Source organism: Brachyistius frenatus, unplaced genomic scaffold, assembly GCF_029030835.1.
Source record: "Brachyistius frenatus isolate BFR_SWC_R1_liver_20210118 unplaced genomic scaffold, ASM2903083v1 Contig_20, whole genome shotgun sequence".
Classification (NCBI taxonomy): domain Eukaryota; kingdom Metazoa; phylum Chordata; class Actinopteri; family Embiotocidae; genus Brachyistius; species Brachyistius frenatus.
In genome coordinates, this window is record NW_027210619.1 from 3,963,537 (window position 1) to 3,980,108 (window position 16,572).

At 39.3% G+C, this 16,572-nt stretch overlaps 1 protein-coding gene across 1 annotated transcript; it reads left to right on the plus strand.

Annotated features, from left to right (window-relative positions):
• Positions 1 to 212: 212 nt before the first annotated feature.
• LOC138619242 (DENN domain-containing protein 3-like) lies at positions 213 to 16,102 on the plus strand. The gene is made up of 27 exons (XM_069695530.1): positions 213 to 309; positions 1,439 to 1,643; positions 1,727 to 1,819; positions 2,303 to 2,418; positions 2,641 to 2,765; positions 3,015 to 3,126; positions 3,311 to 3,430; positions 3,526 to 3,624; positions 5,272 to 5,391; positions 5,548 to 5,663; positions 5,846 to 6,001; positions 6,093 to 6,189; positions 6,315 to 6,418; positions 7,453 to 7,637; positions 7,774 to 7,933; positions 8,059 to 8,254; positions 8,371 to 8,539; positions 9,576 to 9,835; positions 9,918 to 10,088; positions 10,653 to 10,782; positions 11,334 to 11,441; positions 12,626 to 12,765; positions 13,600 to 13,760; positions 13,896 to 14,032; positions 14,273 to 14,391; positions 14,743 to 14,880; positions 15,367 to 16,102. Exons 1-27 carry the CDS (start codon positions 226 to 228, stop codon positions 15,583 to 15,585), a joined length of 3,840 nt encoding a protein of 1,279 aa, XP_069551631.1. The 5' UTR covers positions 213 to 225; the 3' UTR covers positions 15,586 to 16,102.
• Positions 16,103 to 16,572: the final 470 nt, after the last annotated feature.

The window sequence follows — 16,572 nt, forward strand, 5'->3', positions numbered from 1 at the left end:
AACACACAAACCAAATAAATAAAACAAATACAAAAATATATTCTTTGCTGTTATTTGTACCTCTCTATGTATATGTTTAATATCTGGCTCATTTAAAAAAAATTCTCCATCCAACCTCACCGTTTCTTTTTTTGCTTTTACTTTCAGTGGTTGTGATCCAGCCCGTCTGAGTCGTGCCTTGGCCAGGTTCTGCTGGTCCACCCAGGTCCTGCACTGGTTTCAGTGATGGCGGACTATCTGCCGTCCAGTCTGCTGGAAGCCTGTGTGGTTGTCGGAGCAGCTAGTGACAAACTTCAGGAAGTCTACCAGGTATTTGCCTTCAAATGCACCCTGACACACACGTGTGACTGATGTACTGAAAACTGAAACAGTTTTGTCATCAGAGATTGAAAAAGTTATTAGCAATCATATTGCATTGTGTTGGGCTGCCATCCCGCTGAATATTCTAGATAACAAACATTTTGGTTAATTTTAGTTTTATAGGTATTGTCATTATTTGAGGTGAAGTTTTTCTTGTGAATTTGGTGAATTCCTGCAAAGTTATCTTTGGCTGAGAAAGCAGAATCAATGCAAACCTTAAACTGCATCTCAGTGACACATCAAAATACCCCAAAAGTCAAAACTAAATTAATGTTTGAATTCAGAAAAGCTAAATTTATGGGCATCCTGGTGGCCAGGTGCATGTATAATCTGAATGTCATGTTTCCTAAATGTATCTTGTATCTATTATAGACAAAATGCACCACCAGAAAAATATAAATAAACTTGTTGTGCAGATTCCCATTTACCAAATCTCTTTGCTGTGCTCGAATATGGTTGGTAATGTAATTGGGACAGATGGACTTGCATGCGGATGTTAGGTTTTTTTTTGTCTAAGTGAATGAAATCAGATTTCATCAGATCAGCTCAAAAACAACAAAACTCAGTACACAAAACACTTCCCTCCTCCGTTTTCCTGAAGAGTCAGAGAAAAAAATTCACCAGTTTGCTCTCTTCCAAAACCTTTTTATATCCTGTCAGCTTCTTTCTCCGACCATTCAGGGAGGGTCTGTGGAATTAGTGCTGCTTTGACCCAGAAGGAATCAATCTCTACTCGTTTAGAGCCGCATGGTACTTAATTGTACTTCAATCACATTTACCTACTGAGGCATTTTAGACTCACCTATTAAATAATTGTGCAATGAGCAAGGCAGAGCAAACACAGTGGCCAACTATAATACCCTGATGCTAATGATGCTAAAAAGCCATGCCTCTTCTTTCCCAAATCTAAACTCAGATAATCAGGATTTTGAAAATCAAATATGTTTTTCTTCTCTCATCCATTGAGTAAACAACAAAACTGTACATAAAATATGTGAAATGTGTAATTTAAAAATATTTAACATGAATCAAAGTTGATAAAACAATCCAATCCTTCTCTTCCTTCTCTCCCGCTCAGGCCATTAACAATAATGGAACTCCAGAACCCGTCTGGTTGGAGCCGGAGGTTCTATATGTTCTTGCACCGCCCTTCGTCAGCAGACCACAGGCTGAGACTAAAGTTCAGAGGTCACGTGGGAAGTGGCGGCGCTCCTTTCTCAGGAAGAAGAGGGAACAACTTCCTTCAGCTGCACCACCACTCAGTCCAGATCTGGTTTATACAGGTCTATACATACATATCTACACCTGGTACATAAAAGGTTTTAGCTTGTTGAATTATGTCATTTAATTTTCCTACTTTTTGCAGATGGAGGAGCAGCAGAGGAAAGAGGAGAAAGCGACAATGTCAGTGTACCAAAAGATATCGATCTCATGGCTCTACCTCAGCTTTGTTTCCCTGGTAATGCATTTTTAATAACACACTCACACTTACACACATATACACAAAGACACACAAACAGAACACACTGTTCAATGCAAACTAAATGTCTGAGTGACGAACCTCCACTGCCATGTGTGTGAAGGTAATGGCTCCTCTGAAGTGGATAAACCATTTATATTGTTTACACTGACACAAACAAAACAGTACAGCTGGAAAATCGTTATGTTACAGTAAATTAATTCATTTATTGTAGATTGACATGAAAATGTATTACAAACAAACATGGGCCGTCATGTCCACATTATAGGAATAAATGGTCAACCATGTTTTGTGCATAAAACAAAAAAGCAAAAATAGTCATCTCTTAAACATCATTATATATCAGTAATATGTCCCTCTGTTTTTAGCATCTGCAGAGTTTTAATGTAAAAATAACATTGTGCAGTAATCAAATATCATGACGACGTGTGCATACATTTCTATTTTTATTCTTTTAACCAGGCGGCCTGCAAGTAACCAGAGAACAGAAAGAAGAACAATTCCACTTCCTGGTTTTCACTGATGTCTTCGGCAACAGGACCCATGGAGTTGTACTGCAGTGTCACCGTCCCATACTGGTACACAGTACTACATGTAATACTTCACACACACGACAGTTGAGCTAAATCCCAGCCAGCTCTATAACCCATGATGCTCATGTGCTACTGTCAGGCCCTATAACAAGATATTTGCAGTGGTTATAATTTAATCAGGGAGCATGAGCCAATGACTCGCATTGCATCATACTGTTACATTAAACTTGAAGGAAAGCATCACTGAGATTGTCTGTGTTTTCACAGGAGGGGACGTCTTTCTATCAGAATGGAGCCGGGCCTTCTAAGTTTTCTAAGCTCTTCTCTGCCTATAGTTTCTGTGTCATATCCAAGTATCCTTACTTCACTGCAATCAAAGACTGTCTGTCCTGGTGAGAGACGGTGTACTAAACCAAAGCACATGACAAACTAAGCTGGTTAAAGCAAAAGTATTTCTTTTTTTGTTTTGTTTTAAGTTTGGGTGTGATACATACAGTATTTTACATGCAACATTTCTTCATCTTAATTTATCTTAATTCTAACAGGTTAATTAATTGTTTGCACATATTAATGTATCAAGAGATCCTTCTTCTTGTGTCTTTCGCTGTATCTCAATCTCGCTGTCTCTGTTTATTTGCTAGTCTTTTAATCCAGCTGAGAATTTGTCGGTTATCAGAAATGGAAGAGAGAGTGAAGGAGTTTGCTGCCAAACTGACCCTTGTGCCTGTTCCGCCTCCTGGACAACTACATTTGGTGTGTGTGTGTAGTGTGTAATTGAGTTTTCTTAGACTTTTTTATTTTATTACACTGAAGATCCAAATCTGTAGCTCATAGTAAGCCTATGTAGCCAACACAGAACAGTACATGTCTCACTGTGTTCTACTGATCACCAATAACACCAACGATACTGCTGTTTTGTTTATGCTGTGTTTACCAGATGTTCACACTACGTCCTCTGACCATCATATTACCATCAAGAGAAGATAAAGACCACCCAGCTATAGATTTAGACCTCCATCTGCCTCTCCTTTGCTTGAGGCCTCAGCAGCTTCTGCAGGTATCAGATGAACATTTTGTGTTTGTGTTAGTCAGACAAGGAGAGATTCACATTCAGGCTCATGTCTTTTTCTCTATCTGTTCCCATCTCTGCAGGTGCTGTCTTGTCTCCTGCAGGAGCAGCAGGTGGTGTTATTTTCTGCTGATTGGGCCCGTCTCACACTGGTGGCAGAGAGCTTGTTGCTTTTTCTGCAGGTCAGCTCTAAATTGCTATCGGCAGATCGGTTAAGTGCATAGTTGTGGTAGATTGTATCTTTATTTTTATTGAATGGAATCAGAAAATAATAATAATAATAATAATAATACAAATAAACATTATTTGTATAGGACCTTTCATACAAGAAATGCAGCTCAAAGTGCTTCACAGCAAAATAATTACATACAGTGTTTCACATACAAAAAGATGTAAAGGAACAATTAAAAATATAGAAAATAAATTAGATAAAACAGGTAAAATGCATAAGAAACAGATAAAACGCATATAAGGGAATACAAGTGGAAAATATAAAATTGAGCAATTATGCATTGAAAGGCGCGGTAGTTCAAGTGCATGGCACGTGTAAGAGAGCTTCAAGAGTAGCTAGTTAAAAGCTGATGTAAAGAGATATGTTTTGAGCTTTCTTTTGAAAGTATTAAATGAGCTAGCTTCCCTGATATCTACAGGTAGTTCGTTCCACAGCTTTGGAGCGTAGCTGACGAGCTGAATTCCAAATTTTCTTTCGGCTGTTGCTGGGAACCTTCCAATAAACCAGCAGCAGATAATCTCATAGTTCAGTTAGAGAGCTAGAGATGTAACTCGGTCCGAGCCCATTAAGAGCTTTGTATGTAAGGAGGAGGACCTTAAAGTCAATCGTGTGTGTTACAGGCAGCTGGTGCAGAACAGCCAGAACTGGACTGATGTGCTCTCTCCTCTTGGTTCTGGTTAATACTCGAGCTGCAGAGTTTTGGATGAGCTGAAGTCTCTCTGTTGTTTTCTTTGGTAGGCCAGTAAAAAGTGCATAACAGTCGGCTAGAAATAAAGGCATGAATCAACTTTTCAGCATCTGTCTGATTTATAAACGGTTGCACCATGGCGATGTTTCTCAGGTGGAAAAAATAAGTTTTGGTCACCTTGTTAATGTGGGCCTTGAAACTTAGATCTGAGTCTAAGATTACACCCAGACTAGATACCTCTGATCGTACCCACGGAGTTAGTTGCCCCAGATCGTTTTCTACGATTTCACTTTTGTTTTTGGGAGCGACGAGCAGAATTTCTGTTTTATCCTCGTTTAATTTTAGGAAATTATTGCTCATCCATTTATTTATTGTTAAAAGACATTCGGTGATGGATCGCATAGCTGCATCATCGTTTGGGTCCGCGGTGATGTACAGTTGTGTATCATCTGCATAACTATGAAAACAGACTTTTTGCTCTCTAATGATGTTCCCAAGTGGCAGCATGTAGAGTGAGAACAGTGAAGGACCGAGGCAGCTTTCCTGTGTAATGGGTAATAATACTCAATCATTGTCACATAGAAGTGAGATGAAGGCAGACTTCAGTTGGACCCCTGAGAATAGGGACGCTCTATTCACTTTTAAGAAAATAAAAGCCTTCTCTATGTTATAGCACGATATAACAAGGACAACAAAAATAAATGAATGAATTATTGATTTTATTCTCAACATATTTTTCTTTTACTTTCCTGATTCATTTTTAACAAAAGTCTTGTATAGAAAAAAAATACATCTGAATGGAGGCAACATTGAAGGTGTTGAATGCTCCATAATTATTCATCAACTATTAATCCTTCATCTTTTGATCCATACATTTGTGTTTCAATGCCAACCTGGTCTTCCTTCCAGCCTCTTTCATGGCAGCATCCATATGTTCCTGTCCTGGCCAGAAGCATGCTGGACTTTCTAATGGCTCCCACTGCCTTTCTTATGGGCTGCAATCTCAACCACTTTGCAGAGGTTGCTGCTGTAAGTACATAACCTTCCAAATTTAAATGTCCAGCACAGGAATCTATCTGCTCATGTTAATACACACTGACAGATTTTTATTTTTTTTACAGACCGAAGAAATGAACAGAGAAACAAATGAGAAATTAATTTGAATCTTTTTACTCTTTTATGCAGGAAACAGACGATCTGATCTTAATTAATCTTGATAACGGGAGCGTCTCCACGTCCTCCTCTGATACTCTTGACCTACCTGACATTCCCCCAGCTGCTGCAGACTGCTTCACACAAAGGTACTTACTGTAATGACAAGAATTCTCCCAGCAAGTACTAAACTTTAATATGTAAAACCACCATCAGATACATACAATATACTGGAGACCTGAGCTGTATATTTTTATTGATGGTTATTCTCTTAAACTAGCCTAGAGGTTTGAAGACGTATTGCTTTGTACAATGTGAACATGTTTTGCAGGTGTCAGTTATTGCAGATACATTTTGACTTGGATCAGTGCCATCATGTAAGCTGCACAGATGTCAATGAGCAGCGGGCACAGAGGAGAGCGTGGCAACAAAACCTCAACCACGACATCCAGAGGATTATGCTGGAGCTGATTGTCAACATATTCAGGTGCTGTGTGGACTAATATTAAGTAGGATGGCTCTCATAAATATATATTGACATTTTGTTAATATATACAGTATGTGTGTGTATTAAACAGGGATGTTAGCATTCATCTGAACTATGAACATCGAGTGTTTCACAGTGAAGAGTTCCTGAAAACCAGAGAACCAGCCGAGCAACTTTTCTACAAGACGGTAAGCACTTTAACTTGGAACAACAAGTGATGTTTTACCTGAATGGATAACAAATTAGCTGACATGCATTGCAAGGCACGGGAATGAGTGGTTATCTGAAAAGAATTAACATGTCTGTGTTGCAGGTGTTGGAGACACACATCTTCCATTCCTTCCTCAAGGATCGGCTCAACAAGAAAATGGACAACTTTGCTAGAATGGAACTCAGCACTCGTTCTGAGACGCAGAGGTATGAAATCAAATCTATCTGATTGGCCAGTAACTGATAATATCCATAACATTGACCACACAATATTAGAAACACCTCTTGGTATAATTTAGTACAATGCAGAACCACCACAGCCTGTAGATTTGAAAACTAAACATTTTAACCTTCATAAAGGTAGGATTTATTGCAGGGCTGTTTTATTAGACCGTATTAGTATTATCTAGCCCTGCGATCGACTGGTGACCTCTCCAGGCTGTATCCTTCACTTCTCCCGAAGTCAGCTGGGATAGGCTCCAACTCCTCCATCACCCTGTACAGGACAAAGCGGGTATAGATAATGGATGAATAGTCTTTTCTTCTTGTATCTATTAAACTGTAAAACTAGGTGTTTGCTCAAATATATTCAGATTCAGAAGTAGTGAGGCACATGTTTATAGTAGTGGTTCTCAACTGTTCTAGCCACAGGATCCACATTGTTCGTTTCTTAATAGATTGCAACTGAAATGTTTGAGTCACTCAAATTTATTTCACAAATAGTGCAGTAAAAAAAAAAACTTAGACTGAAAACCCAATGAAAAAAAGGAAAATGTTATCCTGAATTACAGGCATATGTATGCTTTTCAAACAAGTTGAGATTTGTGATGCTCACCAAGTTTGAAGTCTAATTTTAATTGTGAATTATGAAATATAAAGGCAGATTTACAAAGGCTCAGATTAGAGCATATACTGAAGTGACAACATTAGTTTTTCTCATTACTGTCAGGACAACACTTGACAGCAAACAGCTACTGCACACGCTCATCATTGGGAAACACATGCCCTTCAAAATAAAAGCACAGCAGTAAAAGTTCTGTAATTACAGTGTTGCCCCCTTTTTTCATGCAGACATCTGCAACCCACTCTTGTGTCCCGACCCACCAGTTGAGAACCACTGGTGTAGAGTGAACGCAGATGCATACCAGATCACTTTAAATTATTTTTATTTCATAACATTGGACAGCATTTGGAAGTCTGCAGTCTACGGCACTGCATTGCTTTTATAATGTGTCCTCTAGGATGAAGGCTATGGTTGAAGTCCCTCGCAGACCCACCATGCAGGAGATTCAAGCCCGGAGGAGCTCCGACACAGAGAACCGGCTCAGTAAGAGACTGGGGATGAGCCTCCCCAACTTGGGAGATGACCAGACAATCAGCTTTCAAAGAAACACACTGCTCAATAGGATCGTCATGTCTGACCCTGGTGAGACTCAAGAAAAGAATGAAACTAGTTAAAAAGACAACTTACTGATTTATTTATAGAAGGACACATTGTCAAGATATAGACCTCACTCTCCTTTCATCTTTCTCACTGTGCTTTCCCTTTTTCTCTCCCACAGCACTGAGAACATCTCCTAAGGCTGTGAAGGTGTTTAAACTCCCAGACTTCCCAGCATCTCTGTCTTTTCATTCAGTCCAAAGTTATTACAGCGAGCTCATCCAGCAGCTTGGAAAAGCTATTTTCTCTGTCCAGAATGAGAGCTCTGCTCAGCTGGCCAGGTATTCTGTTTTTATTTTACGCTCATCTTCCACTTGTTAGAAACAACTCTGTCTTATGCATTGTTCTAAGTTGTGTATTCAACTACAAAACTCCAGTGACAACTGAAATAGTTTTCCCTCTGCAGATTCTACTACTTGCGCGGTTTCATCAACACACTGTGTTCACGACGGCTGGACGCTCTAAGTGATTTCCAGAACCTCTATAAGACCGACACTGCCATCTTCCCCACACACTTAGTTACATGGCTCGTGGACTCGCTGCACCAGGACGAGAGGCAGCAAGCCCACAGACGACCTGAACTCAAGAGACTCATCCTCAAAGTCAGTCAGCTCACACATCCATTGTTCCTTCACAAGTGGTGGTTAGAAATCAGTAGGTATGTTTGATGTCTCTGTTGGTGATTAAGGTGTGATTTTGTCTTATCGTTCTTCATTAGATAAAGAAAGATAATGAGAAGTCGATGGTGCAGCCTGATGACCACGTCAAGAAGTTTGAACTCCCCCGGAAGCCTCTGCATCAGGATGAGTTTGTGCGTTGCGTTCAAGAGTGTGGGATTGTTAAGGATGTAGCAACCATACACCGTTTGTTTGATGCTCTCACTGATGGTAAGTGAGGACAGGAAGGCTCATGTATTTAGGATAGTGATTTTGTATGAGTTTATAATTGTATATAACCCTGTAACACAGTCCCCTCCAATTTAAAACTTCTGAGCACTGTAACCTGCAATATAAGCTGAACTAAAATGTGGTACTGATTCAAGTTCCAAATGAAAATCAATGATTGATAAATGTTCAAGACTTTTTTCAAGGTCCTTCTGTAAGATGAGCTCTGAGCTGACATGCTGGACACAGAAGTGACTTAACAGTAATTATTCTGTCCAGCAGCATTACTGGAAAGAATTCTTAATCGATTACAGTGGCTGCCATCATGGTCGACTGGAGGAGCTGTCAGATGATCGGTTACACTCCTTAAACACTCTGTAGAAGGAGATTACACTCTGTAGATCATGTTCCCTTTTCCAAACAAACAAATCAAAGAACCTGCTATCCACCTCGGCTTTATTGGCATTTCATTATTGAATCTTTCAGGCCCATAGTTTTGGTTTTACAGCCAGTACTTTTACTGTTTTGGTTCATTCGTATTTCTCTTTTCTTGCCCGGTACCAAAAGGCCAAGTTTATGTCTAACTGGTGAATAAAAACAGAGGTGAAAGGTGAATAAATATTGGACTTACATCTACTATGAAGCCAGAAACATCACTGATCACTAAATGCTGATCATTCTGTTTACCTTTGTTTAGGTTTTTGTCTGATGTTAAAGGCAATCATGCAAGGAACTGGAAGGGTACTGAACACTGAAGTGAATGCCTTTTTATTGTTTACTAGTTGTTGTTTTTTTATCACAACATTTTGTGGATCCTTGTGAACTCAGATGGTCACTTAGAAACACATGAAGAACAATAAACACTATTCTGAGATATCTGGGGTTGAATGTGGAACTAAATCTGGCCCTGTGAGTGTGTTTATGTTCCTTTTTTCCATGGTTTTTCCCCTTAATGTGTCAACTTGTGTCTTTGTCTTTTTTATATTTGACTGTTTGCACCGAGTGATATACTGACACACCTTTAATTTTTTTGTTCCAGGGAAACCAAAGCTGGTGAACCCTGAACTCTTTAGAGTCTTCTACACCTTCTGGAAGGACATGGAGGATGAAGCCCAAGACGTCAACCTGCCCTCTGAGGTCATCGACCACCTTGACAATAGTGAATGTGTCTACAAGTTATCGTCTTGTGTCAAGACCTCACGTGGCGTTGGTAAAATCGCCATGACGCAGAAACGTCTGTTTTTGCTTACCGAGGGACAACCCGGCTTCCTGGATATCACAAAGTTCAGAGACATACAGGTCAAGTGGCTTTAATCCGTTTTTTCACAAGTTGCTTTCTGCACTCTTATTTAAATGAATAATTCCCCTCGTCTCTCTGCAGGAAGTGAAGATTACCTCGGCTCCTTTTCTACTTCTTCGTATTCCTTCCCTTCGTATTCAGACCTCCGGCAGGCCTGGGGTTTTTGAGGCCAACCTGAAGACAGAGACTGAACTCTGGAACCTTGTGGTCAAAGAGATGTGTGCTGGACGCAAGATAGCCGACCAGCACAAGGTACAACAAAGGATCTAAAAAAATGTGAACAGTCCTGACCCTTGTAGGTTCAGTAATACTGGAATACATATTATTATGTATAATAACAAAAGGATTTGACGAAAAAAACTAAAAAAATTCAGCACTGCTTTCACAAACTGCACAGCTATACAGTAGAATGTGCAGAATCGAGTGATGCAGCAGTCATCTTGTAATGTACACAGACTCACTGGGGTTGTTGGTTGTGTTCAACCACGTCCATATCCTCTCCATTTATATACCCAAACTGTATCCCATACTCTATTGGCCCACTTGGTAAATTTATCTATCAGAGCTGAACAATTGTAAACTGTGTCCTGTTATCAGTCTTAAATTTGTCAGTCATACCTGTCACAGGTACATTGAATATTAAGAGGGCGTTGTGCCTTCTCTCCCTGGCTCAGCTGCTTCTTACAGTATAATGTATGTATGTTGTTTATACTATACAGTCTATATATCTTAGTGATTAAGTTACTGATTGTTATTGTGCTTAGCATCAATGTACTCAGATTTTATTTACATCTATCTCACTTTACGTCTCTCCAGGACCCTCAGTATATGATTCAGGCTCTGACGAACGTCCTGTTAATGGATGCTGTCATGGGCTGCCTGCAGACTCAGAGGTCTATCACTGCTGCTTCAAAGCTGGCTTACTTTGACAAAATCAAAAATGAAGGTCTGGGCTCACTCTTGCACTGCTTCTTCTGTATTTTCATTCATAAATAGTGTGATTTTTACACAGTTTAGAAAACATAAATATCCCTTTATTTATAGACTTTGTGATTTTAAACATCTCAGTTGTCATTATCCCTTGTATAGTTGCAACTAATCTAACAGTTCACTAGGACTAACCATTTGGCTCATGATTGTTTCTATTATGAATATCACTATAACGTGATAATGGTAATCTGGTCTTCAAAAAGGCAGAAAACAGTGCAGAAAATGTTCATGAGAATGCAAAGTTGATGTTGCGCAAACAAAAGTCCAAAGCCTAAAGATATGCAGTTTACTTTGTCGTCATACAAAGAAAAGCATCAAATCCTTGCTGTCGAGAAGCTGGAATTTAAGAATATTTTGCCTTCTTGCTTAATAACAACAACAACTTGATTAATCAACTAATTGTTTCAGCTCAAGTTCTTTCCCTCTCCTTCTCTACCTATTGTGTTTCTCGCTGTACCCTTCCACATTGTACGTTTTTAGTAATCGTATGTGTTTGTCTGTGACCAGTGCCTATGATGGTGTCTAAAACTACCTCAGAAACTCTAAAACACAAGATCAACCCCTCCCAGGACCTTGCTGAACCTCAGACTGTACATGTGCTGCTATACACGCCAGGTATCAGTTGTAGCATTTTGTAATTGATTATTTTTCTGATGAATATCAGTTTTTATTTCTTGAATGATTTTTATTTATCCTGAAAATATTCAAATGTATGTAATCTGTTAATACTGGACCAGTGTGTTAAAGATTATACATGACAGTAAAGAAACAAAACTAGAGAACAAGTAGACATCCCCTATGTGTTGTTGTCAAGGGCATATCATCTTTAAAACCAAGAGTTTCAGGCTGGATATTTTCCAGTTGTCTTGTCATTGATAATAATTGTCTTTCACAGTTCAAAGCAGCACAGATGTAGAGAGAATCAGTTTCTGTGCTTAGTGTTAATTAGTGTTGGCAAGCTCAATTGTTGTCTGAGGGGAGAGATGGTCATGTGCCTCACATTTTCTGTACGCTTTATCCTCTCTTTTTAAGAAACTGCATAGCTGTATGTCTGCTGTGCACAGATTGTTTCAGTCACAAGCCACCATCTGTCAAAATATGTCAAGTTGTCCTAATGAGCATTCCTGTCAGAGAAAGGACAAGAGGAAAGCAAGAGGAAAAAGGGGGAAAGTTTTCAGTAACTGTGTGGGGGATTGGTCTCGTTCTGTGCATAAATCTGCATTGAATTGTAAATTAGACTCTGGTCTGTTGTTTTCCAGCTCAGCTGGTTACATTTTATAGTTTTACATGTGTCAGCATTAGAACCTAATATTTAAATGCAACTGTGAGCCTCTGTGCACATGTATACTTTGTTAATGTTTCTCAAGTGAAACCTATCCACATAACCTGATTAGTCTGAGTACTAACCGGCGGTATATTTTGTTACTCTTATTTGTTTACAGTGGGATATTGAACAAAAGCTACCGATCAGGTTTGAAAATATAACAGAGTTGGAAAAATGTAATAGCAGTAGTAATGCAGATAAACAACATTGTAAGAAGTGGTTAGGTTGAGAGTAACACACCAAAACAGTAACTGAAGTATGCTATGACACCAGAGGTGTGTTAAGGTGTAACTTATTTCTATCAAACACCATGTCAAAAGTCTGTTTGGAAAAATAAGAAATGTAAATGACTCCTTTATATGTATTTATTGCTATTGGTCCAGTCTGTCTAAAACAGAGAAGAGAGTGGATCTCCACCTGCTTAACTCTAGAGCCTATGCTCTCTTACCTTTCCTTTGCTTCCATTTCATCTCAGGTCAATTGACTTGCGATGACTCCAAGGACGAGATGAACCCAAAGCTGTGGGTGGCTCTCAGTGGGGGCAAAGTGGTCGTATTTGACGCAGCTAGCTGGTCCATGCTGGAGGACTGCATCCAGGTTGGAGAGTCGCAGCTGGTGAGAGCAGACAAGCTGTACTCAACTGTTAGGAGTTATTTATCTGTGTGTGTGTGTGTGTGTGTGTGTGTGTGTGTGTGTGTGTGTGTGTGTGTGTGTGTGTGTGTGTGTGTGTGTGTGTGTGTGTGTGTGTGTGTGTGTGTGTGTGTGTGTGTGTGTGTGTGTGTGTGTGGAAAGAGTTGTATAACTGTTGGTTATGTTGCATTGTGGGTATACAGCACAGGTTTTTACAAAGAACAATGATGTGTGTAATTAAAAACGGATACTTTTGCTTATAAACTGCCCATTGTGAGTCAATTTTAAGAGTGCAATGCTCGTTCGGTGAAGTACTCCATAATGAAATTCATATATTTAACAAATGATATATATTTAACAAACTACAACATCAAGCCACTACATGCATAATGGGTATGTGAATGCAGGATATTTAATATTATTGTGAAAGAAAAGGAGGGACAAATGACAAATCTTACAGATCATCAGGTGAAATCTGCCACTTTGTGTTTTTTGATGCAAAGTTATGTTTAAATTCTATACTTTAATACTCTCATATGTCAAGTTCACACTGTTTTGATAAAACTTAGTAACGTATACAGTAATGTATGTACATTTCCAAATTTCCTCTCATTCATAAAATGTTTTGCATCTCTGCTGATATTTGTCATATTTTTTGAATTTCCTGAGACCCCCATAAATAATTGTGCATACTGTACATTTAAACTGTCTACTTACAAATGTACTATATATACAGTTATACTGTTTTGGAGTCTGCAAGGTTACAATTTTCTGAGGGCAGTGAAACTGAGATCCCCTGGCATGTCATCCTCTTTGTAGAACTGCATGATGGGACTGGTCCAGGAGCAGGTGTGGATCGGCTCGCAGGACTCTGTGATCTACATCATCGACACTCACAGCATGTCCTGCAACAAACAACTGACTGAGCACAGACATGAGGTGACCAGCCTCTCAGTGGACACCAGAGATCAACACAACAGGTAGAGACATGATTATTTGTAGTTGACATTAAACAACTGAATGAACAGTAAAGATATTTTATATGAAGGTGATACTCGATGAACACGTTGCTGCACTGTAAGTGTGTTTTAATCTGGGGTTTCTCTCTTTCCCAGTCAGTTGACATACTCCTGCAGCTGTGATGGGATGATCCTGCAGTGGGACTCGTCCAGCCTTAAAGTGAAGCGACAGTTCCACCTCAGCTGTGACCATCTCTCCTCTATACAGATCCATGATGGCATCCTGTGGTGCTGTAAGTACACAATTTCCTTGTTTGATTTCTAATCTTAAAATAGTTTGAGCTCATTTAATTCATTCATTCATGTGTATGTTTATTGGTATAATTACTGCACCCTCAGTGAGGTAAGTGTACGCACTCCACTTCTTCAATGAGTTTGTCTCCTTTAATAGTGCCTACACATTACTTCTAAATGCATTTGGCCAACAAAAAAAGACACTGATTTGTGTAATAGAAGTGTGTATGTCTGTGCAGGTTGTGGTGACAGCATTGTGGAACTGAAAAAGACTGGGACACCACAAAGAAGGATCACACTTACTGATGACCTACGGAGCATGCCCAGTAGCTTCAGCAGCTTCGTCGTCATACCAGAGGTGACTTTGCAATCATCGACTAATAAGTCAATCAATTACGGAAATCAATAGTCATTCAGTGGTTTAATAAGTCAGTTTGTGGTTCAATTCACACCTGTCAGTCAGTGAATGAGACAAGTTTGGCATTTACATTGTAGCTGGAACAAGTTGGAACCACCGAAACTGAGGAACTCAAGTATTTACTGACATTTCCTTAAATAGAGAGATAGAGATGCAGTGTAATTATTATGGCTGCCATAAAGACTTGCTTACTCAAGATAAAATGCATTTTGTCAGCGTTTGACGTTATCATAATGTTTATATGATCTAAAAGTATACATGTGACTTCACAGTTTTGTGTGTGTGTTCCAGCGAGAGCAGCTGTGGACAGGCTGTGCAGACTCTGCGGAGTTGTGTCTCTGGCACACAAACAACCCCAGCCATCCATCCAAAAGAATCTTGCTGCCAGGCACTTCAGGAGTCACCTGTATGATTCGAGTCAAAGACCAGGTGGGCTATTTTAATATGTCAGGTCACACATTTATCTTGTCACCATTTCAATGAATATCTATTGGTACTATTATTGATGATTGCTGTTGTTGTAATTGGCATGTCTTACGAATAGTGTGTAAAATATAGTTTAATTAGATTATCAATTAAATTACTTTGACAGAAAAATAATCAACACTATTGCACCAAACTTCTTTGATAATGAAATTGTGAATGTTTAACCAATATTTCCCTCATTGTCTGATGTCTGTTGATTTTAGTCTGTTTTTAATCTACAGATTAATCAACAATTAAATGACTCGTTATTTGCAGCCGTAATATGCTGTTGTTATAAAGAGGAGCCTGGAAAGAACAAGAAGTACCGTGTATCAAAATGTGTTTTTCCGCTTTGAATCGATGTTGCTCGTGGACAACCTTTTAGTCTTTTATTTCCACATCGTGTCTTATCAATTGCTACCTTTCCTTGATGCCCTCTTATCCTCTCAGATCTGGTTGGGCTGCTGTGGACGGGCCGGTGTTGGGGGTCAGTGTGACGGTCAGCTGAGAAGCCAGCTATTGGTAGTGGACCCAGAAAACCACACAGTGGCAAAGGAGCTGCATGCCCACTCAGACAGCATCCAGGCGCTCTGCTCTGCGGAGGATCGCTACATCCTGAGTGGCTCTGCACGCCTTGATGGCAAGATCGCCATCTGGAAGGTAGAGTAGGGAACTGAGACAGACAAATTAATAGAATAAAAAGAGGGTACAAGTGAAGCAAGAGTGGAACATGAAGAAAAACAGCACTTGTGAATACATACACAAGACATGATCAGTGTTTCCCCTTCGCACCAGAGTTGGCAGTAATAGAGCGAATGATGACAACTTGAGGACAAAATGGTAGAGTAAAATTTTTAAATGAATGGAGGTGCATAAAGAAGTTGTTCTTTCCACATTTGTAGTGATATTTCAATGGTAATTGAGATCTTCTGTCAAAAACTAAAGTCGGCTAAGGACACAAACTGGTGAAGGCAGCCTTGAAAAATGTTTTGCGATTTATTTGGAAGAGACCTGCTACCTTCGCACAAGATTAAAAAAAAAGGTCAAGTCTGTGCCTTCTCTGTGTCTATATACTTTAAAAACGTGATGTAGATGTGACATCCACAATATTTAAATGCAATAATATGTTATCATGATTTTTTTTGTCAAGCACTAATAGTAAAGTCATAGTCATGTGCCGTTTTGTGTGTGAGCTTTGTATTTTACATCTATTTTCACCTCTTTGAAAGTAATGACTCTGGTCACTGTTCAGTAAAAAAACAATTCAGTTCAGGCTTGAAATACAAGAACAGTTTATTGTTGGCTTTCTGTGGAAATTTGTGGAAAACTGAACATTTTCAGCTTCCCATCCTTTGTGTATCAGATTGACATGTACATATGTCGTGCGGATATCAGTTTACCAATACTCTTCTTCTTAAATAATACAAATCAAATCAGATCACTCTAAATAGTCTGAGACACGAGGCTCTTAACATTTGTTTTGAATGGGCAACCCGGTAGACCCAAATGCCAGTGAGGGCCATTTGGAGAATTTTCTGCCACTCAAATTTACAAAATGGTAAACCTGGTCCCCCAATTCAGGTTTTCCAAATGAGAGATTTTCGTAATTTATGCATGTTTTTGTTGACATACATAAAATCGCACCTGGCTAAAAGT